This window comes from Protopterus annectens, chromosome 13.part0 (genome assembly GCF_019279795.1).
Source record: "Protopterus annectens isolate FY-2018-M chromosome 13.part0, PAN1.0, whole genome shotgun sequence".
Classification (NCBI taxonomy): Eukaryota; Metazoa; Chordata; order Ceratodontiformes; family Protopteridae; genus Protopterus; species Protopterus annectens.
Window position 1 is genome coordinate 658,546,295 of NC_056747.1, and position 22,718 is coordinate 658,569,012.

General features: G+C 43.3%; 1 protein-coding gene across 3 annotated transcripts in view; it reads right to left on the reverse strand.

The window, feature by feature from the left end:
* The window catches only part of MYO1C (myosin IC), a 1,794,562-nt gene that overhangs the window by 200,852 nt on the left and 1,570,992 nt on the right, over positions 1 to 22,718 (reverse strand). For all 3 annotated transcript variants that reach the window (XM_044054342.1, XM_044054344.1, XM_044054343.1), the window contains exon 17: positions 15,660 to 15,740. In XM_044054342.1, the coding sequence (XP_043910277.1) occupies positions 15,660 to 15,740 (81 nt within the window). The remainder of the gene's footprint in view (positions 1 to 15,659; positions 15,741 to 22,718) is intronic.

A 22,718-nucleotide genomic window follows, 5' to 3' on the forward strand; every position in this document is an offset into this window, starting at 1 on the left:
TCTTTTTTGAATCAGAAAAATCTTGTCTTTCCCAGTGGAAATGCTCCCTTAGAGTATGCAAGGTTTCACCAAAAGAAAAATCCTCTGGAGGGGAAGCAGAGGGAATAGAGTCCTCTGCATCAGAATCCTCATAAGTAGATACGGGCAAATCCAGATCATCAGAAGAATCAGAAAAATCAGAATCCTGGTCAGAAGAATCATAGACAACTTCAGTCCTAGGTCTCTTAGAAGGGGGGGGGGGGCTGGCTTCCCCTGATTAGAGTTATCTTCGGCCATTCTTCTTACTATTTGTTTTTTAGGCATAGAGGCCTGAGCATGCAGCCTGGGCATCCTTTTTTTAGGCATGGTTCTAGATTTAAGCCTAAATGAAGAAGGAGGCATTGGTTTAATATGCAAATCCATAGGCCTGAATACACCCTCAGAAGCCGGTGCCTGCACAGCGGCTCTGGACCCATCCAAGGTAGAGACATCCGCAGGTTCCATAGTTGAAGCATCTCGCGGCATACCGGACTCCAAATGGGTCTCAGTAGAGGCCTACGAATCAGAAGTAGCAGGTATCAGGGACTGCGAAAGCACCTCACTGAGTACCGGCGAACTGGTGACTGGCTTAGGACAAGCGTCGTCGGCAGTTTTGGTCCTCAGCAGCCTGTCTCTGTTTTTATCCTTGCATTTTTTCAGAATCCCGATAGTCGGATGGCTAACTGATGGCATTTTTGGATAATTAAACAGAGAACCAAAATATTTAGAGGCGAAAATATACCGACGATGGATAGTGCGTTGATTAAACAAAGCACAAAACCAACAGCAAGGTACGTCGTGGTCAGGGCCTAGGCAAGGAATACAGTACGAATTAAAATCTTTATGAGGTATTTGCTTTCCACAAGTAATGCAATTATTAACTTTTACTGACATCGGTAAGGAGCAAGAAAAAGTTTCCCCAATGGGGTACTTAGCTTTAGTTGAAGACTTCGGTTCTGAAACTCAAAAATGAAAATTTCAGGAGTCGGCCGACTGGCACTTGCGAACTGCTTCTGCTTCGGGCACCGCACGGCAAGAAAGACTGATGTAATGGTGTCGGCTGCATGTTTTATACCCCTGATGACCTGACGTCATGGAAGAAGGGACAGCAACCGATGCAGGACCCAAGACTTTGTTAATCAGGCTGACTGAGGGCTACTGCAAGCAGATAACCCAAAAGTGATGACTGCAACAGTGAAACACATCTGCTTGCCTGTGACTTTGAGCCATCCTTGAGACCTCAGCTCTAATATCAGTAACAAAAGAAAAATTAAGGTTCTTTCCCAAACCCAAACAGAGATATCTCGTTTAAAAAAGGGAAAATGATCCTCTGATAATTGTCATAATCTATGCTAATATTTCAGACACAGTCAACGTACTATTGTTGTCATGTTCTAGACCACTCCAAAGGCTCTATGAAACAGATGAAAGTAAGATAGTGTTGAATAGTGAGTGTTCTAGCAGTTTTGTGACAGTAACTTGCAGGTATCCATAAATCTGGTTTCCCTTCATCTTGGGAATTAAATATTCTACAAGTACACTACTCAAAGTTTTGAATTCAAGTTTATGACTTACTGGCCTTCAGGATCTCTATTGCTGTAATCCCAAGATGACAGTTTCTATTTCCTACATATGAATCAAAATGAGTTTTGAAGGAAGTGAATGCATGACTTACTCAAGTCACAAATGGAAGTTTACCTCAAAATCTCAGAAGGTATTGTGCAAATATATTGCACTTTTTTCTATTATTCACATTTACTTTAAGTATTAATTTCACTGATCTGGTGTTAACCTCCTCGCCACCGTGCTCCAGACACAGACTTTCAAGTAGAACTGGACCAGATAGTGCTTTATAGAATAAGCAAAGGTTTAAGTCACCTATAGCAGTTACTGGAGTCTTTCTGAACAGTTCACCAACCCTGTGATTTGCTAGTAAGAAATTGTTTCACACTGGCTTGGGTAAAGAGTAAATAGCAGCTCTATATTCAATGATCGGTTGAATCATTGTGGAATACCATGGTAAAATGTCTTACATTGACCAGCATGCCCTTTAAAATAAGATGAGTTGCAAAATATTAATTCAAATTAATTGTTTTGATGTGTATATAAGAACAGGAAATGTGTTGTTTTAATTGATTCTGATGAGGTCTCCAGGTTTGGAGATGAAAGCGCTAAATCTGTGTTGTCGTGTATAATAAAAGGAAATAGCTGATTTGGAAGCTTTCTGGTAGTGGTGGAATTTATACGGAAGACAGCCTTTATTGACCCAGATTACGGAGCGTCTACATGAGTTGCAAAATATGTTACTTCAACCTAGATTCACAATAGACAAAAAGCTTAACTTCTTATCTACTATTATCAGATCTTCAGTGAAGATGTCATTTGCATGATTTGATCTTTTGTTATCATAATTTAGATTCTTTTGGTGGTGCAGTGGTTAGCGTTGTCGCCTCACAGCAAGAGGTTCTCCTGTTCGATTCTCGGCTGGAGTGCCTTCTGTGTGGAGTCTGCATGTCCTCCCCGAGGTCGAGTGACATCTAAAGACATGCAGGTAGGTGCGTGCGTGAATGGGTGTACCTTCCTTGAAGGTTGGGCAGGCAACCCGGCACCATAAAAATCCACTGCCAATCATTAGCGGACAGGAGTTCCGCTGTGGTGACCCCTAACCGGGAAAAGCTGAAAGAAAGAGATTCTTTCTAGAAATGTTACAATTAATGAATGTAAGGTCAGGTCACTAGTACACTGGATCTGTAAGATCTTTCTGAAAAATGACAATTGCCCAACTTATCATGGCAAGCATATCAGGACTACTATATTACAAAAACAGCAGATACTGAAAAGCAGTACATCTCAAAGAAAATGTACAGTACTGAATTATGTATTAATTTTCAAATCAGCAACAAAGCTAATTCTACAGAGAGAGAAAAGATTTCCCACACCTACCACAGCCCTTAAATTTAACTATCACATTTTTATAACAGCTTCAAGATTTCAAAACCATGATGAAGAGGACATGCTTTTAATTTTCTGAGGCTTTACAGTGTTGGAGTAATCTACAAATTCAAAAGAGTTAGGGGAGCCTGACCCTGCAAAAATGTATCAAATGACTTTTTGCATGCAGACATCATATGCCCTTTACATTTCTACAGTTATAAGACTATTGGTTATCTTGATGCAATTAATGACTGCTTCATTAAGGTGAGCAATGATAAAGTTATTTTTATCTGTAATTAGTTTGTAGGTTCTTAAGTATGTAATAGGCATGCAGCCAAGATGATGATTGAGAACCCTGGTCAACTAAGCCCAAGGGTAACTGGATCAGTTAGGCTCCCCAGTCAAAGAGTATTATGCTACATATGCTAGGGATGAACTTATGACTGACCATTAAATCAACCAAAGTAATTCTGAGTACAGCCAATATGTTGCATTGCTTGATGCACACGAGGCTCATTCCACAAGCAAGGGATTAGTTGGTTTAGAAAGCTAACACTGCAGCATCTTTTGTCAGACAGTGGCTTCGGTATTGTGGAAAAAGGGTGGGCTCTTGCACGGCTTGGAAGGTCAGGCGCAGATCATCATGAAGGAGCCTGTATGAGACAGAATATAGTGACAGACCTTTTAAGCTAAAGGAGCTTAAACCAGTTTTCTTGGCCAGAAATTTCTGAAGCCTTTCAAGTTGGACAAGATGCTTACAGACATGCATGCCAAAGGGAGCACTATATTTAATGGGTTTGATACCAGATGTGTAGGGAGACATTATGACTTCCTAAATTCCTAAGGTATGCCTTTGGAAATGAACTGCACTAGGGAGAAGGATTTTCTGACTTAAGTGATGGTCAAAAAATAGTTAATTGTCAATAAAAGTACCCAGATCATTGAGGACTGAACTTAAGGATTATGTGTTTTTGAATTGGTTTGACATGAGAATTCTTGACTGCCAAATAAAATTGCATTATTTATTATTTTACACTAAGCTTAAGACCATTTTCAGTGTACAGACTGTTATCCAATCAAGCCCTTGTTAAAAAAAAAATGATGTGCCTTCTGAGGTCTGTATGATGGCAGTCAACAGCAAACAAAGAACCACACCTTATCATCTCCCTTAACATTGGAAAAGAAGACGCCGTACCCCTGACCCTTACGGTGCAAGTCTTGTAAGTGAGCCAGAAGGATATCCAGCAGATGACGCAAGGGTTAATGTTAAGTTATACAAGTCTGTGGGTAATACCTACGTGTGGACTTGTGTGCGTGTGTGTGTGTGTGTGTGTGTGTGTGTGTGTATATATATATATATATATATATATATATATATATATATATATATATATGTATATGTGTATATATATATATATATATATATATATATATATATATATATATATATATATATATATATATATATATATATATATATATATATATATATATATATATATATATATACATACACACACAGTACAGCCTGAAAAGTTTCCATATTTAAGATTGTGTTTCTGAGCCTAGTTGTTTGTTAGAGGCTGTGTTCTCAGCTTATTTTCAAGGCCATCTTAGCAAAAACCATCCCCCACTACAGTGAGAGTATAGTGTTTGTGGTCATTGCTGGTTGGGGTTGCCAGGTCTATGGCTTGGAGAAAGCACCTCATTGGTTCTTTTGATATTTTTTTAAAAGTTGTTTCAGGTTTCAACTTTCTGTTACTTAAGAAGTTAACTTGAGTGTTTTCTGCCATTCCACACACAGCTATTGGAGAAGGAGCACTGACTAAAACTCTGATCTGTGATGTATAACAATACGTAGACTGTTTTTTTTTTTTTTGCTTACTTTTTACTAGTTATTGGTTATTCTAGATATTTATAGCACTTTTATTGTCTGCTGCATACTTTATTACTATATTTTATAGCTATTGGCTCACTACCTGTAGTGTTTTCTGCCTGAAGTGATTTCTGTAGTCTGTTCTGACTAGAGAACCTGCTGGCCTTGCAGTCGCCCTCCCCTACTCTAAATTTGATCTTGGACACTCCTCCCAGTCTAGTGTCATTAGCTCATTCTACCTAATACAGAGAGAACATCTGAGAAGGCCAACCAACTTAGGTTCTTTCCTTCTGTTCCTCCTTTCCCCCTTTCTTAAAAAAAAAATTGCCTGAAGCTCCTAGTGTTCTGACTGTGCTTCCCAAACATTTTGGAAATACAGAGTATATTTTAGTGCATTTATTAAAACTGTATTTGTCTTAATATTGCTAAAACTCAAGTGCTCTAGGTTGCACTGCATCTGAATTGTTTTAGTGTTGTTTTAGCTACTTTTCTGTTTATGTAAACTAGCTACTTATTCTACTGTGTTACTGCCTCTTAAATAGTTTTTCAGTTGTGTACTGGCCTTGCTTCATTTAAAAAGTTTTAAATTGCTAATTTTGTAGAATTTTAATTGCATTTACTGTTTAGGGCTACACACTCAAGTGTGTTAGCCTTTTCTGTGTTTATTTACTGTATTATTGCATTGTTTAGCCTGTTTTAACGAACAAAAAAAAAAAAAAAATAAAATACTATCTTGTTTGCTCGTTTCCTGCCTTTCCTAGCTAGTATAGTCCAAAATCCCAGGCTTTGCTGGTTTCAGGAATTTATTTTCTGTGTTCAGAGCTATCCAGAACTTGCTGTGGTAGAGGGAAGTCCTACTACTTACCTGTGGGAGTGGTGAGCCTTTTACTGCCTATTTAACACTAGAGGAGTGGTTTACAGCTCTGAAATTGTAATTTTATTAGCCATTTTGGACTAATTTCTATCCCTTTCAACTTTCTGGCTTAAAAACACGTGTGTTTGCGTGTTTTTCACATCGTGCAGCACTGCGGGGCTACAGTTAAACTATTCCAGGTGCCAGAAAATCTGCTCTTCAGATTTTCCCTTAGAACTAGCTAGTTTCTCAGTAGTAGCATTAAAATCTGAACCCCTGTGATTAGCACTTGCTCTAGAATCTGCTAGAAAGCACTAGGAAGCCTTAAACTGATACAACCACTCAACTCTCCTTGTTAATAAGGAGAAATTAATCGTAGGCACTAAACAGCCTATAATTGCAAAGTACCTTGCAAAGGTAAGGGAAAAAAGCTTTTGTACTTTACAAAAAAGCACCTAAACAGGCATGTCCAAGGATCAGCTTCCGGTGATTTCTCCTGTCCACCTGGTAAATCTGGGCATACTGGGGCAATGCAGCAACTGCCTCATGTACACAGACAACCCTCTCCTCCTACCACGCAACACTACAACATGCGAGAGATGCACTTACATAACCAAACTGGAAGCAAAGCGCTCTCCAGCCAAGATTGTGCTAGACAGTCAAGAGGAGGAAGTTAACACCTGCACTACACCTCAAGCAACGCATAGCCCTTCAAAACCCATACCATGAACACCCACACATAGCAACACCAAACCCACATATGCAGAGGCCCTTAACATAAACCTGCCCAAGCAACAAGGACCTCCGAAGCTGAAACGCAAACAAACACCAGTCACAACCAATGTGACACATAGCTCACAACACCAGTGTGCCACTCAACAGCAGCCCCTAAGGCAAGAAAATGTACCCAAACACTTTAGTCATAGGCTACTCTATAGTCAGGCACACTGATGTCCCACTCACCAGGCTGAACAAGGAGAAAATTACAGTTAGCTGCCTGTCGGGTGCCAGGATCTGCCACATAACGCATGCACTCAAGTCACTCCACAACAGGTACAACTACAACTCTGTCATTGTCCATGTTGGAGTGAATGACTTGAGACGTACCTCCCTGGACTACATGAAAAGAGACATGGAAGAGCTCTTGGATCATGTGGCCCAGGCAGGTATGACCCTAGCCCTGAGTAGCATCCTGCCTTCGCCCAGAATGATACCACAGTTTAAGGACAAAATGATTGCCTTCAACAACTGGCTAAGCTTCTGGTATCATTCAAAGGGGATTCAGTATCTGTCTGCCTGAGACGACATGATCGACAAACCATGAAGCTTTGCCAGATATGGTCTGCACCTGTCTCCCCTGGGATTCAGGTTACTGGCTAAAGCTCTTGCCACCCCTATAGTGCCTTTTTTAGGCAAGGTTCAAAGGAGACAAAACCACCACCGTAACAGATACAAGCATGCAAAATCTGAAGGTAATGCTACTCAATGCTAGAAGTCTAAACCTCAAAATACACTCTCTCGAGGCACTCCTAAAAATGAAGAACATCGATATCTGTGCAGTAACTGAGACCTAGTTCAAGGATCCAGAGAGCACCCCTGCAATACCAGACTACAACTCTTACCACACTTTTCGGCCACCAAACAAAGACCGAAACACTAAAGGTGGAGGAGTGTCCAAATTCACCAAGGATATTCACACCTCCAGGCTAGCTGCCCAACACAATGCATCTGAAATTCTCCAGGTGCAACTAACACTAGGTAAGACTACAATCCAAATTGTAGCTTGCTAAGGGATAACCCATTATGCCCAAAGATTCTCACTACACCTTTCTAAACATACTGGAAATATTAAGATACAACCAAACACCCTAATACTGGGTGATTTCAACTACCCTGCCATTAACTGGGAAAACTACTCGGGTACCAACACCTTTTCCCAACGGTTCTTGGAATTCATAAATTCCAATGCCCTGGATCAACTAATCCATTGTCCCATCAAGGGCTTCAATATCCTAGACCTGGACATTACCAACACGGGAGATAGATGCTCCACACCAGTGGTCACCCCCTCATTGGTCAGGTCTGACCATAAGCTAATCACCCTTGACATCCACATCCCACCCCACCCCCCCTCAGTAAGGAAACCTCTGTAAAAACTTCTCCAAAGCCAACTTCATGCTACTCAAGTCAGAAGTGACAAACTTCATGACACCCATGCAGACGGGAGCTGAAAGTTCAATTGCTGAATCCTACACTAAGGCACTGTACAAGCACATCCACTCATGCATGAATCGTGCCATCCGAAATAGAACCAAGACGCTCTCCTCCAAAAAAAGGAAGCCAATCTGGTGGTCCCATGCCATAAACAAACTATACAACAGAAGGAAGGAAATGTTTCAGAAAAGAGGAAAATCCCAGGATGCAACAAAAATTGCTAATGATTCCAAAGACAACCACAAGGCATTCTATAGTTATGTCAAGAATCTAAATGGCAATGCTCAGATCTGCTCCGAGCTACAACAGAATGGCATTAAATATACTGATCCCAAGGATATTGCCAATATCCTGGCAGATCTATTTAGTGCCAACTTCACCCCCAAAAGGGCCCATCTCAATACCAAAAGATTGCCAAATTCTGGTAATCACAGCCACAGAGGTAGAAAAGTACAGTTTTGTACCTACCATAAATGTAGATGTCCGAACTGGATAGCATCTGCAGTCATAACAACTGGGTTGTCCTGTCGTCAGGCAGCCCCTCGGTCGGCCGGATTCCAAAGTCGGGTCCTGATGTCGCACCTCACCCGACGTCATCTCTGCTGGTCTTCGGGTATAAAGGCATCAGCCGACGCCATTTTCCTCAGTGTTTCTTGCCTCAGATGCCAGTTGCCCTCTTGGAAGGCTATATTTTGGATAAATGCCAATGTTTCCAAAAAGATAGAAGGCAAACTCAAAAAATAAGCATGTATGTACATATATACAAACAAATACACCATAATAGACTCCCCCCACCAGCTAGCTATTAGGAGGGTAAATACCATAGGAGTACCACAGAGGGGAAGGAGGGAGGGTAATCCTGACTGCAGATGCTATCCAGTTTGGACATCTACATTTATGGTAGGTACAAAACTGTACTATGTCCTTCATGGATGCATCTGCAGTCATAACAACTGGGTAGAATACCATAGCCAACTAGGGGAGGAGGAAGAAGAAATTATGGTGTGGTTAGGATCCCTTGCAGTACAGCAGTGGCAAACCCTGCTCGGGATCTGGAATACAGAGGTAAATTATAATGCTTGGCAAATGTATGCACGGAGGTCCAAGTAGCCGCCTCAATAATGATGTCCTTGGTTGCCACTCCTCGTAGGAAGGCTGTGGTAGTGGCTGTTGCCCTTGTAGAATGAGGCCTTATGTTCTGTGGAATTGGTTTTCCATGGAAGGAGTAACAGAATCGTATGCAATTTCCTATCCATTTGGAGATTGTCTGTTTGGAAATTGCTTTTCCTTCCCTTCCTGTTGCATAGGCTACAAAAAGCTGGTCAGTTTTTCTGTTACTTTTGGTTCTGTCCAGGTAGTAGCGTAGCTGTCTATGTACATCCAAGGTATGCAGCATTCTTTCCCTCTGTTTTGTGGGTTGGGAAGAAGGTAGGTAGGTGGATTGCCTGGTTTAAAGACACTCTGGATACCACCTTAGGCATAAATGTAGGATTAGTTCTCATGGACACTCTATCTTGGTGGAAGATTAGGAAGGGTTGTACTGCCATTAGGGCCTGAAGTTCAGAAACCCTCCTTGCTGAGGTTATTGCCAGTAGAAAAGCAGTTTTCCATGATAGATGCTGTAGGTCTGCTGTTGCTGCTGGTTCAAAAGGAGGGAGTGTCAACTTTTCAGCAGAAAGTTCAAGTCCCAAGCTGGCAATGGTGGTTTCCTAGGAGGTTTTACATTCTTGATCCCTCTGAGGAACTGCCTGAGTAGAGGATGTGAAAAGACAGGTGGATCAAAGCTGTATTCTGCTGAAATAGCTGATGCATGTATCTTGATGGAGGAATAGGACAGGCCTGTATGTAGAAGCTCTGCCAAATACTCCAGAATGTTAGCAATATCTATATTCGACACATCTTTTCCTCTTTCAGCACTCCAAATGACAAACCTTTTCCATTTTCCTGCATAGTTCCTTCTTGTTGAAGGTCTGCGGGCTTCAAGGATAATGTCTTTAACCCTTTGGGAAAGATCTGGAGTAGTTGCTGCTATGAGATGTTCCATGCGGTCAGTTGCAAAGTTTTTAGGTTTGGATGCATGATGCTGTAGTTGTTCTGAGTTAACATCAAAGGCATCAGGGTATTGACCACATTTTGTCTCGAGACATGCTCCTCAGCAATGGGTACCAGTGTTGTCTTGGCCAGTTGGGAGCTATCAGGATTATCCTTGGACGTTCCTCCTTGATTTTTAGTAATACCTTGTGTATCAAGGGAAGAGGTGGGAATGCATATGCTGTCAGACCTTTCCAGCTGAAGAAGAGTGAATCCACCTTCCATGCAAGTGGATGGAATGTCCTTGTGCAGAATTTTTTGAGCTGGTGATTGAGAGGGGAAGCGAATAGATCTATCTGTGGCATTCCCCATTTCTTTATGATGGTCTTGAAGATGTCCGGGTGTAGCATCCATTCGTGAGCATCCGAGGTGGTTCTGCTTAACATGTCTGCTAGAGTGTTCTCCTTTCCGGTACAAATATTGCCTGTAACTGGATGTTGTAGCTGAGTGCCAGGTTCCAAAGGTCCAAAGTCATTCTGCATAGGGGTATGAATGAGTGCCTCCCTGTTTGTTTATGTACCACATGACTGTGGTGTTGTCTGTCCTTATCATCAAATGGCCTTCTTTGATAAATGGTCTGAATTTTGGTTTGCCTGTTTTTCTGCCTGCTTTTCTTATTGGTTGTTGTGCTGGTGTTGCTGGTCCTGCGTCCACAATCCTTGCATTTGTCCAGCATGTGAGCCCCCCCATCCTAGGTCTGAGGCGTCTGTTGTGATGGTTTGGCTTGCTCGAAAATTGTGAAAGGGTAGGCCTGGGTTTGACTGGCATGCTTGAGCCCACCATAGGAACTCCTGTTTTAGGCATGGGATTAGTGGAATTTCTGCTTCTAGGCTGTGCCTGTGTTGGGACCATAAATTCTTTAGGTACCACTGTAGTTTTCTCATATGCAGTCTGGCATGTGGGACCAAGATTATGCATGATGCCATGAAGCCCAAGGCCTGCAGCACTTTTCTTGCTGTTAGCTTGTTCTGTTTTGTTAGTGCCAAGAAGTAAAGAGGAGTTCTTTTGTTTTTCTGTAGTTAGGAATGCCATTTGTTTTACTGTGTCCAATTCCGCGCCAAAGAATGTCTTTTTTGGGATGGTATCAGCCTTGACTTTTGTAAATTGACTGTGTATCCCAGGGCTTGTAGCAAGTAAATGACCCTTTGTAAACCTGTTGTCAGCTTGCTTTTGTTGTCCCCTTGTAGCAGGCAGTCGTCCAGGTATGGATAAATTTGAATTCCCTGTAGTCTGCAGTGGGCGATTACTGATGCCAGGCATTTTGTGAATACTCTGGGCGCAGTAGATAAGCCAAAGGGCAATGCTGAGAATTGAAAGTGCTCTGATCCTGCAAGAAATCTGAGGTATCTTCTGCAGTTTGGTCGAATGGGGACGTGCAGGTATGCCTCCTTGAGATCTAGAGTTACCAGCCAACACTCCTTGCCCAGCATGGGAAGAAGTTGCTGTAGGGTCAGCATTTTGAATTTTGGGACAATGATGTATGTGTTTAAGATGGACAAGAATAGGTCTCCAACTTTTTCTTTTCTTGGAACTAGGAATAGTCTGGAGTAGAATCCTTTGCCTTGTTCTGTTATTGGTACTCTTTCCACAGCTCTCATCTTTGTTAATTGCATTATCTGCTGTAGAGCTTCTATTTTTTAATTTGGAGGCAGGTTTGGCATTCCTCTTTTGACTGGTAAAGTGTGGAAGTGGAACCGGTAACCTTGGTCTATGGTTTGCAAAATCCACTTGTCTTTTGTGATATAGTGCCAGTTCTTCGAAAATAAGGCTAATTTTCCGCCTAATGGTGCTGCTATTTGTTCCCTGGTAGGCGGAGTTAGAGTCAAGTCACTGTGATTGTCCTGTTGCAGTGGTAGTGGCTGTGTCTGTGCCTCTGTTATTACCTTGCCACTGTCGTCCTCTGTAGGCACCCCCTCTGGATTGATTTCTGCCTCTGGAGCGTCTATTCCTGCCCCTTTGGGATCTTGTGGAGTCAGGAAAGGACCAATTTTTGGCAGGCCAGTTCCTGCTAAACCTTGGGGCTGAACCTGTAAGAAATCTTTAACCGTTTGTACAGATTTTGCCTTTTCTTCCATTTTCTTCATTACCTGCTGGGCAGGTGTACCAAACAAACTGGCCTTATCCATAGGAGCATCTAATAACTTAGCTTTAACATGATCCGGTAAGACCTGTTCCTTCAACCATGCATGTCTTCTTATCACTGTGCCAGTCATGGCTGATCTAAATGAAGCCTCCAGTGCATCATAGCCACATTTTAAAGAATGGTTACTAACCTGTTGTATGTTATTTACCATTTCTAATACATATTTCTTATCAATGGAGTCATCAGAGGATAGCTTTTTAGTTAACTGATCAAGCATGAACTCTTGGTATTGTATCATGTGAAACTGACAGTTTAAAGCTCTAGCTGAGAGAGTAGCAGAGGTGTAAACTTTTTTGCCCCATCTGTCTAAAGACCTGGATTCCCTTACAGAAGGAATAGGGTTTTTTGTTGTGGTCGAGGCTACTGCCTTAGGCCCCTGGGATATAGTTTCGGGTCAGTGGGGCCTTGTATAGGTGGTGATGAGTGTCTGGAACCCTGTAAAATCTATCTGGTTTGGCAGGGGCTGGAGGTAAGGAATCAGGTGCAGTGCAGACATCATTAAATGCATCGTCCACAACAGAAAGGACAGGAGGTATAGCTAAGGGCCTATGTTGTGGTAAGTGCAGGAAAGTCCTAAGTCTTTTTCTGGAATCTGAGAAATCCTGTTCCTGCCATTGGAAATGTTCTCTCATGGCATGTAAGGTTTCCCCAAAGGAGAATTCCTCTGGTGGAGAAGCAGCTGGAATGGATTCTTCAGCATCAGTCTTCATAATTGGAAAAAGGAGCCTCTGGCTGGTCTGTAATATCTGAGTCATCAGAATCATCAGAGGACACAGGCTCGGGGGCTCTGACTAGGTCTCTTTCTGGGGCTGAGAGGCCCTGTCTGGGTGAGATTGAGATCCCCTAATTAAGGATATTAAATCTTCTGCCAGAGTAAGCATTTGTGAACTGGAAGTGGGCCTGGTTGAGGGGGGTTTAACAGGCACTGACTTAGTAGATTTGGCTGCTTTAGCCCTGGCAAAGGCCTTAATAGACATGGCTGCAGGAGGCCTAGCAGCACCACGTGCTGGGGTAGAGACATCCAAAGGGATGGTGTCTGATAAGTCACTAGTAACCACTGTTGTTGGTAAAATTTCTGAGGCCGATTCGGGTAAAGTAGCAGGAACCTCGGTAGTAGTCATAGATTCGGCTGTATTTTGATCAGTTTTCTCGGTTTCGGCCGAAACCGAGACACCTCGCGGTTTGCTTAACCGTGGTTTCGGCCGAAACTGCGGACCACGAGTGTCGGTCTTTTTCTTTGCGTTTTTTAACAATTTAGGTAGTCGGAGGATCCGACGGCATAATGTACGCAAATTCTGAGCCGAAAAACTGTTCAGCAAACTCCGACCGACGCCTAAGCCGGTTGAAGGAAGCACAGGCCGAACAGGCTGCTACGTCGTGGTCTGGGCCTAGACAAGGCAAACAGTAAGAGTGGAAATCTTTATGAGGTATTTGTTTCCCACAAGTTAAACAGTTATTGACTTTTTCTGACATCGGCTGAGGCAAGAAAGAGTCCCCACGGGGTACTTAGCTTTTAGAAGTCTTCAGTAGTATTGTAGTAGTAATCTCTGGATCTGACCGACCGGCACTTGCGAACAGCTTCTGCTGGCGCCCACGCGGCAAGAAAGACTGAGGAAAATGGCGTCGGCTGATGCCTTTATACCGAGACCAGCAGAGATGACGTCGGGTGAGGTGCGACATCAGCCGGACCCGGACTTTGGAATCCGGCCGACCGAGGGGCTGCCTGACGACAGGACAACCCAGTTGTTATGACTGCAGATGCATCCATGAAGGACATCCACACTCTCCAAAGCTAAGAATACAGCATCCATGGGACCAGATGACATCCCGGGCTGTGTACTACATGAACTACAAAATGAACTGGCACCTCACCTAAGAGTCATGTTTAATCATAGCCTCACCTCAGGCTTTGTGCCCAGTGAGTGGCACACAGCTACAGTTATCCCACTCCACAAAGGGGGATCCACCTTGGATGCCGGGAACTACCGTTCCCATCAGTCTGACAAGCCTAATTTGCAAGGGCATGGAACTTATAAACAAAGACATTGGTAACCTTCAAACACTGGACCCCACCAAGTTTGGGTTCGTGAAGGGTCAATCTTGTCTCCTGAACCTGACTGACTTCTTCGAATCAGTCTCCAGAGCTGTGGACGAGGGTAAGGAGGTCCACACAGCCTATCTGGACCTCGCCAAAGCCTTTGACACCATCCCCCACTCTGAAATCATAGATAAACCTACTAAGCTAGGCATAAATCCCTACGTCACTCGATGGGTTGCCAACTGGCTTACTGACAGAACCCAGAGTGTAAAAGTAGCTGACTCCAAATCCAGCTCCAGACAGGTGACAAGTGGAGTACCTCAGGGTTGAGTCCTGGGACCGCTCTTGTTTAGCATCTACTTCTCTGAAGTACAGGCCAACACTAAGGGACTCTGGCTAACAAAGTTTGCAGATGACTGCAAACTGGGGGCCATTATTGAATCCCCAAATGATGTGGATATTCTACAAAAGGGCCTTACACAAACAGATGCTTGGTGCCAGAGCCATGGGCTCAAGCTTAATGCCAAGAAATGTATAGTTATCCCCTTTGGGAAAAACCATGTACCCATGAATTACCACATAGGTGGCAGTACACTGAACATCGAAAGTGTGATGAGAGACTTAGGGACACAGGTGGACAGTGGTCTCACCTTCGATAACCACATCGCCACAACAGTCAGGAAATCTTTCTATGTGGCACACCTCATCACTAAGGGCTTTCCATTCAGAAGAAAGGAGGTCATTGTCCCACTGTACTCATCCATCAATAGACCCATTATAGAGTACAACGACCTGTTTGGTGTGTACCTCACAAGACATCTGCAACAGCTGGAAAGGCCACAGAAATACCTCACTAAAAGAATCACAGGCCTAAAGCAGATGCCCTATGCTGACAGTCTAAAAAAAATTCCAGCTATACTCTGTGGCATATCGTCTACTCAGAGGTGATCTCTGCTTAACATACAAGGCCATGTCAAACCCTGAGCTGTTGGACATGCTCCACTTAAAGAAATCCCAATCCCTCAGAGCCACGCGCTCCAGGGATCTAAACCTTGTCATCACAATGAACAAAACATGCTGGAGGGATAGGTTCCTGACCCAGAGAGTCCCCATACTCTGGAATAGACTGCCCATACATGTCAAGCAGAGCACCTTCTTGGCCCTCTTCAAAAGGTACCTTGACAATTGGATGGGAGATAGGAAATTCACCTCTGGGATCACGTCAGTCACCCTGCTAGACAGGAGTCCAGGGAAGTAAATATTGTGGGAAGAAATATCCACGGAATTGTTATGGCTAGGCTTGTATAGGCCCTAGGGCCAATAGGCTAGTACCAACCTATAAATATATATATATATATATATATATATATATATATATATATATATATATACACACACACACACACACATACATACATACATATATATATATGTCTATACACATATACACATATTGTGCGTGTGTGTCAGAGGAAAAAACACTAGCGCTTACAGTTTCAGGTCGCTTCTTGTCAGTCAGCTCGCTCTTGCTGAAGCATTCATTTAATATCGTGTTCTCAGATTCAGACACAGTCTAGAATAACAAGAAAAGAGAAAAAGGGGTAGAAACTGTTAATGGTTTTTACATTTATGATCAAAAGTACAAATGTGTTCTACTACTTCAGAAATATGTGAGCTATTTACACAAAATAATGCAAACAAGACAGCAATACAGAAAAGCCATGTTTTAATGGCCATTATAGATCTTCAATACTTCATAAGCAGGCTATTCCAGAGTGTTTAAAGTACTGTCTTTGAACCATGTAAAAACTGGTGGTTAAATATATAAAAAAAACTCTTGATATCACAGAAAATCAACAGGCAGATGTAATAAAGGAAGCACTAAAGAGCACCTGAAATCTTGAAAACCTAGATCCTATGCTGAGAATGAACACACACACACACATGAGCATACACTCACTGTGAGTTCTGCCACACACACACACACACACACACACACACACACACACACACACACACACGAGCATACACTCACTGTGAGTTCTGCCACACAGACACACACACACACACACACACACACACAGACACACACACACACACACACACACACACACACACACACACACACACACACACACTCACTGTGAGTTCTGCTATTCCTCTTCTTTAAAAGGTGAAAGACAAGGCCAGCCCTCTAGTGCAAATATAACACACACACACAAGCATACACTCACTGTGAGTTCTGCTATTTCTCTTCTTTAAAAGGTGAAAGACAAGGCCAGCCCTCTAGTGCAAATATAAGGTATTCACCTTTCACTATCTAAACTCAAACAGTACCCTTTGTCCCAGACAGCCAGTTGTTTGGAAGGAGATACAGAGATGTGCATTCACTGTCACAGATAGGAACAGATTTGTGCAATACACAAAACTGCATGCAGATCTTTGGTTCAGCAGACAGTCAGTTTTTGCCATAAAGACAACACAATGATGACGTAAAAAGTACAGTTGTGTACACTTACCATAAATGTAGATGTTCGAGTGTATTCACTGTTGTAGTCATCACACTTGGGTTATCTGCCTGCAGGTAGCCCTCAGTCAGCTCGAATACCAGAGACTTAGTATTTCTGCATTGGTTGCGGTCACTCCAGGACTGATGTCAGGGGTATAAAAACAGGCAGCAGACGCCATTACATCAATTTTCTTGCCCCAAATGTCAGAAGCCCCCAAACAGGAAGCAAAGTTATGGTGGGAAAAACACCATCAGTAAAAAGTAAATACCACTAGCCCTGTAAGGGGTGAGTAATAGACATAGAGAGGAGAGAAAGAAACAAGGGGGCTGGAGGGTGGGAAACCAGGACTGCAACAGTGAATACACTCGAACATCTACATTTATGGTAAGTGTACACAACTGTATTATGTTCTACGTGTTTCACTGTTGCAGTCATCACACTTGGGTTGACTCCCAAAGCTGAAGAATGGGTGGAGGCAGTCAAGAAGAGATGGGGCTGGCTGGTATGCCCTGCAGGACTGCTGTTGCAAAACCCATCCTGGATTTGGAAAAGATAGGCAGGTAGTAATGTTTGGTCAAGGTGTGAACAGAAAGTACAGTTGTGTACACTTACCATAAATGTAGATGTTCGACTGTATTCACTGCTGCAGTCATTACATTTGGGTTATCTGCTTGCAGGTAGCCCTCAGTTGGCCTGATTATCAAAGTCTTGGGTCCTGCGTCGGTTGCTGTCTCATCTTCCATGATGTCAGGTAGTCAGGGGTATAAAACATGCAACGGCACCATTACATCAGTTTTTCTTGCCCCTGATGTCAGGTGCCCCCATAATGGGGAGCAATTATATACAAGGTTACACCTCCAACAAAAAGCAAATACACCAGAAAGCTTTAAGTATAGTAAACAAAAGGAGAGGTACAGTCAAGAGCAGTCAGGGGGCTGGAGGGAGGATAACCAGGATTGCAACAGTGAATACACGCGAACATCTACATTTATGGTAAGTGCACACAACTGTACTATGTTCTTCGTGTTTCACTGTTGCAGTCATTACATTTGGGTAGATTCCCAAAGCTAAGGAAGGGAGGAGGCAATTAGAGAGCATTAAGACCAGCTATTAGGCCCTGCAAGACTGCAGTGGCAAAACCAGCTCTGGATTTAGAAAAAAATTGGCAAGTGGTAATGCTTGGTGAAGGTATGTACAGAACTCCAAGTTGCAGCTTCTAGAATGTCCCTGGTAGGGACACCTCTGAGAAAGGCTGTAGAGGTAGCTGCAGCCCTGGTGGAATGTGGTCTTATCCCCTGTGGGGTCAGTTTTCCATGGTGGTTATAGCAGAAATGAATGCAATGGCCTATCCACTTAGACATGGTTTGCTTTGAAATGGCCTTCCCCTCTGCCCCTGCAGCAAAGGCAACCAAGAGTTGCTCAGATTTCCTGAGAGGCTTCGTCCTGTCTAAGTAAAATCTAAGTTGTCTGTGCACATCCAAGGAGTGCAGTATTCGTTCCCCTTTGTTCTGTGGATTAGAAAAGAAGGTTGGCAAATGAATGGACTGATTAAGGGCCACACTGGACACCACCTTGGGCATAAAGGAAGGATTGGTCTTGAGGGACACCCTGTCCACATGAACGATGATGAAAGGCTCCACCACCATGAGGGCCTGTAATTCAGACATCCTTCTTGCTGAAGTGATAGCTAGAAGGAAGGCTGTTTTCCAAGAAAGGAATTTCAACTCTGCATTTGCAGCTGGCTCAAAGGGAGGTAGAGTGAGCTTTTCCAATACAAAGTTAAGGTACCAGGCTGGAGTAGGGGTTCTCCTGGGTGGTCTTAAGTTTTTGGCCCCTCTGAGGAATTGTTTCTGCAGTGGATGAAAGAAGAGGGGTGGCTCAATATTATAATGTGCTGAAATGGCCCAGGCATGAATTTTAATGGAAGAAAAGGAAAGGCCCAGTGTGAAGCATCTCAGTTAATTATTGAAGAATGTGCGGTAAGTTGGGCACTGTTGTGGCCATCCCCTGAGTTTGGCTTCAGGAACAGAATCTTTTCCATTTTTCAGTATAGGATTTTCTAGTACTAGGGCTCCTTGTCTCCAGAATGACATCCATCACCTGCTTACTGAGGGATGGTAATGGAGAGCTCGGGTAATTAGCCAGGTTGCAAGGTTCAGGGTTTGAAGCTGGGGGTGCAGAATCTGGCCCTCCTGATGGGAAAGCAGAAAAGGGGTCTGAGGCAGGTGCTATGGTTCCAGCAGTGACACACTGCACAAGAGGGGGTACCAGTGATGGTGTGGCCAAGTCTACTGCAATGAGTATTTTCCTTGATTTGTCCTGTTTGATCTTTAGTAGAACTTTGGAGAGGAGAGGCAGAGGGGAAGGCATAAACTGATAGGTTTTTCCAGGTGAAGGACAGGGCATCCACTTTCCAAGCTTGTCTGTGGGGAGTCCTTGTTCAGAATTTGTCCAATTGGTAGCTCTGAGGGGAGGCAAACAGGTCTATCTCTGGGCTCCACTTTTGTTTCTCAAAATGTTGAATATCTTTGGTTCCAGTTTCCACTCGTGTGGGTCCATGAGATTTCTGCTTAGGTCATCTGCCAGTGTATTTAGCTTGCCTGGCAAGAATTGAGCTTGTAGAAGCACTTGATAGCTCAAGGCTGTGTTCCACAGAGCCATGGCTAGTCTGCAGAGAGGGTATGAGTGGGACCACATAACAGTGGTGTTGTCAGTCTTTACCAGTAATTGTCCTGGAAGAATGTGGTCCTTTGAAGGCTGTCAGAGCATTCTGTACAGCTAACATTTCTTGTTGATTGATATGCAGGTGCATTTGACTTGGGTTCCATTTGCCCTGAATGCACTGCCCCACCAAGTGAGCCCCCCATGCACAGTCTGATGTGTCTATTGTTAGGGTTTGGGCAGAATGGCAGTCCCTTGTTGTGGTAGCAGGCCTCTGCCCACCAAAGGAACTCTGTCTTTAGACAAGGGATGATAGGAATCATTGATTCTAGGTCCTGAGAATGTTGACACCATAAGCCATACACCATTGTAGTTTCCTCATATGCAGTCTTGCATATGGAATTAGAAGAATGCAAAGGGCCATGAACCGCAGGGCTTGCAGTATTTTTCTTGCAGATTGGTGGGTCTTTGTGGCCAGTAGTTTGAAGTAGGCTGTCAAATAAACTTGTTTCTCTGACATGAGATATGCCATCTGGGAAGTTGTATTCAAGCTTGCTCCCAGGAATACAATTTGTTGGCAGGGTACTAGATGTGATTTCTTTTTGTTTATGGTGTACCCCAGAGAAGTTAGTAATTTTTTTACAAATGCCAGATGATTTAATAGTATGTCCTGGCTTTCTGCCTGAATTAGACAATCGTCCAGGTATGGGTATATCTGAATATTTCTTTGCCTGCAAAATGCAATGACTGGAGCTAGGCACTTTGTGAATACACTGGGTGCAGCAGATAAGTCAAAGGGCAGTGCAGAGAACTGACAGTGCATGTAGCCTGCTCTGAAGCGTAGGTATTTTCTGCAAGATTCCCTTATTGGGATGTGCAGGTAGGCTTCCTTTAAATCCAGTGTTGCCAACCAGGCAATTTGCCTAGCATGGGAAGCAGCTGATGAAGAGTTAGCATTCTGAACTTTGGGATTACCAAAAAGGTGTTTAGGATAGACAGGTCCAGGATAGGATGCCAGTAATTGTCTTTTCTGGGTACCAGGAAAAGTCTTGAGTAAAAACCTTGCCCCCATTCCTCTTCTGGGACAGGTTGAATAGCCCTGATACTTAGAAGAGAGAGAACATGCTTTTGAGCCTCTGCCCACTGATTTGGGGGTAGGTCTAGCCAACCATTTGGGTTGGGTAAGGAGTGGAAGTGGAATCTGTATCCTTGGGAAACTATATTTAAAACCCATTCATCTTGGGTAATGAGTTTCCAGGTTTTTGCATGCAGGGCAATCTTTCCCCCTAAAGGAGCAGTCAGTTGAGCAGGGCTTGGAAGGTTTAAAGTTAAGTCATTGTGACAGTTTACCATGGGGGGTGTCTTACTACTTCCAGCTTTGGAAGTGGGAGCCCCCCACTGCTTAGGCCTGTGAATACATTGAGACTGAAGCCTGGGTGGTCTGCTGGTCCTGGGTTTGGACTGAGAAGGCCTGGAAGAGGCAGGTAAGGACCAATTCTTAGAAGGCCAATGCCTACTAAATCTGGGAGGCTGTACATGCAGGAAATCTTTAACAGTTTGCATAGATTTAGCTTTTTCCTCCATCTTTTTAAGTACTACTTCTGCTTTATTGCCAAACAGGCGGTCTAGGTTTAAAGGAGCATTCAGTAATTTAGCTTTAACATGATCTGGCAAAGTATGCTCCTTAAGCCAAACATGCCTTATAAGTACAGACCCAGTGACAGCAGCTCTGCAAGATGCCTCTAATGAATCAAAACCACATTGCAAAGTATGTTTTCCAACTTGTTCAGCAGAATGCATTAAATCCTGTAATTCTTTATTTTCAGCACAGTCAGGAATCAATATCATTTTCGGTTTAAGCAATCCAATAATATGCTGCTGATACTTTAACATATGAAACTGGCAGTTTAAGGCCCTAATGGCCAAAGTAGCAGAAGTGTATACCTTCTTACCCCATCTGTCCAGGGCCCTGGAATCTCTATCAGAGGGGGTAGGATTTTTGGCAGTAGTAGCCTTAATGCCTTGGGGTCCCTGTGAAATGGTCTCAGGATCCACAGTAGGATTCTTAAAAAGGAACTTGTGAGAGTCAGGTACTTTGTAATACCTGTCAGGTTTTCTGGGAGCCGGAGGTAAAGTGTCAGGGGCCAGGCTAGATTCCAAGAAGGCATTATCTACAATGTCCAGTACAGGAGGGATAGCTAAAGGCCTGTGTTGAGGTAGGAGTAAGAATTCCCTAAGCCTCTTTTTGGAGTAAGAGTAATCCTGGCTTTCCCAGCAGAAATGCTCCCTAAGAGTATGTAAAGTTTCACCAAAACAGAAATCCTCTGGAGGGGAAGCAGAGGGAATGGAGTCCTCTGCATCAGAATCCTCATAGGTAGATAAGGGAACTCCTGGTCATCAGAGAAAACAGAAATGTCAGAATCTTGATCAGAAGGAAAATCAGCTCTAGATCTCTTAGAGGGAGAAGGGTGGCTTCTCCTGATTAAAGTAATAAGGTTTTCAGCCATTCTTATTTGTTTTTTAGGCATAGGGGCCTGACCATGCGGTCTGGGCGTCGTTTTTCTAGGCGTGGATCGAGTTTTAGGCCTTGAAGAAGAAGATGGCATCGGTTTAATATGCAAGTCAGTAGGCCTGAATACACCCTCAGAAGCTGGTGTCTGCACAGCAGCTCCGGACCCATTCAAGGTAGAGACATCCGCAGGTTCCGCAGTCAAAGAAGCATCTCGCAGCATACCGGACTCTGAATGGGTCTCAGTAGAGGCCTGCGAATCTAAAGTAGTGGGTATCAGGGGCTGCGAAAGCGCCTCACTGAGTACCAGCGAACTGGCGACTAGCTTAGCAGAAGCATTGTCGGCAGCTTTGGAACTATGCAGTCTGTCTTTATGTTTGCGTTTTTTCAGAATGTCGGTAGTCGGGTGGCTTACTGAAGCCATTTCTGGATAATTGAACCGAGTATCAAAATATTTAGATGTGAAAATGAACAGACGAAGAATAGTTCAAGGTTTGAATAAGGCACAAAAAGTACAGTTGTGCACACTTACAATAAATGTAGATGTTCAAGTGTATTCACTGTTGCAGTCATCACATTTGGGTTATCTGCTTGCAGTAGCCCTCAGTCGGCCTGATTATCAAAGTCTTGGGACCTGCATCGGTTACGGTCTCATCTTCCATGACGTCAGGTAGTCAGGGGTATAAAGCATGCAGCCGACACCTTTACATCAGTTTTTTTTGCCCCAGATGTCAGGTGCCCCCTTAATGGGAAGCAATTAAATATATATATATATATATATATATATATATATATATATATATATATATATATATCAAAGGTTATACCTCCAACAAAAAAGCAAATACACCAAAAAGCTTTTAAGCATAGT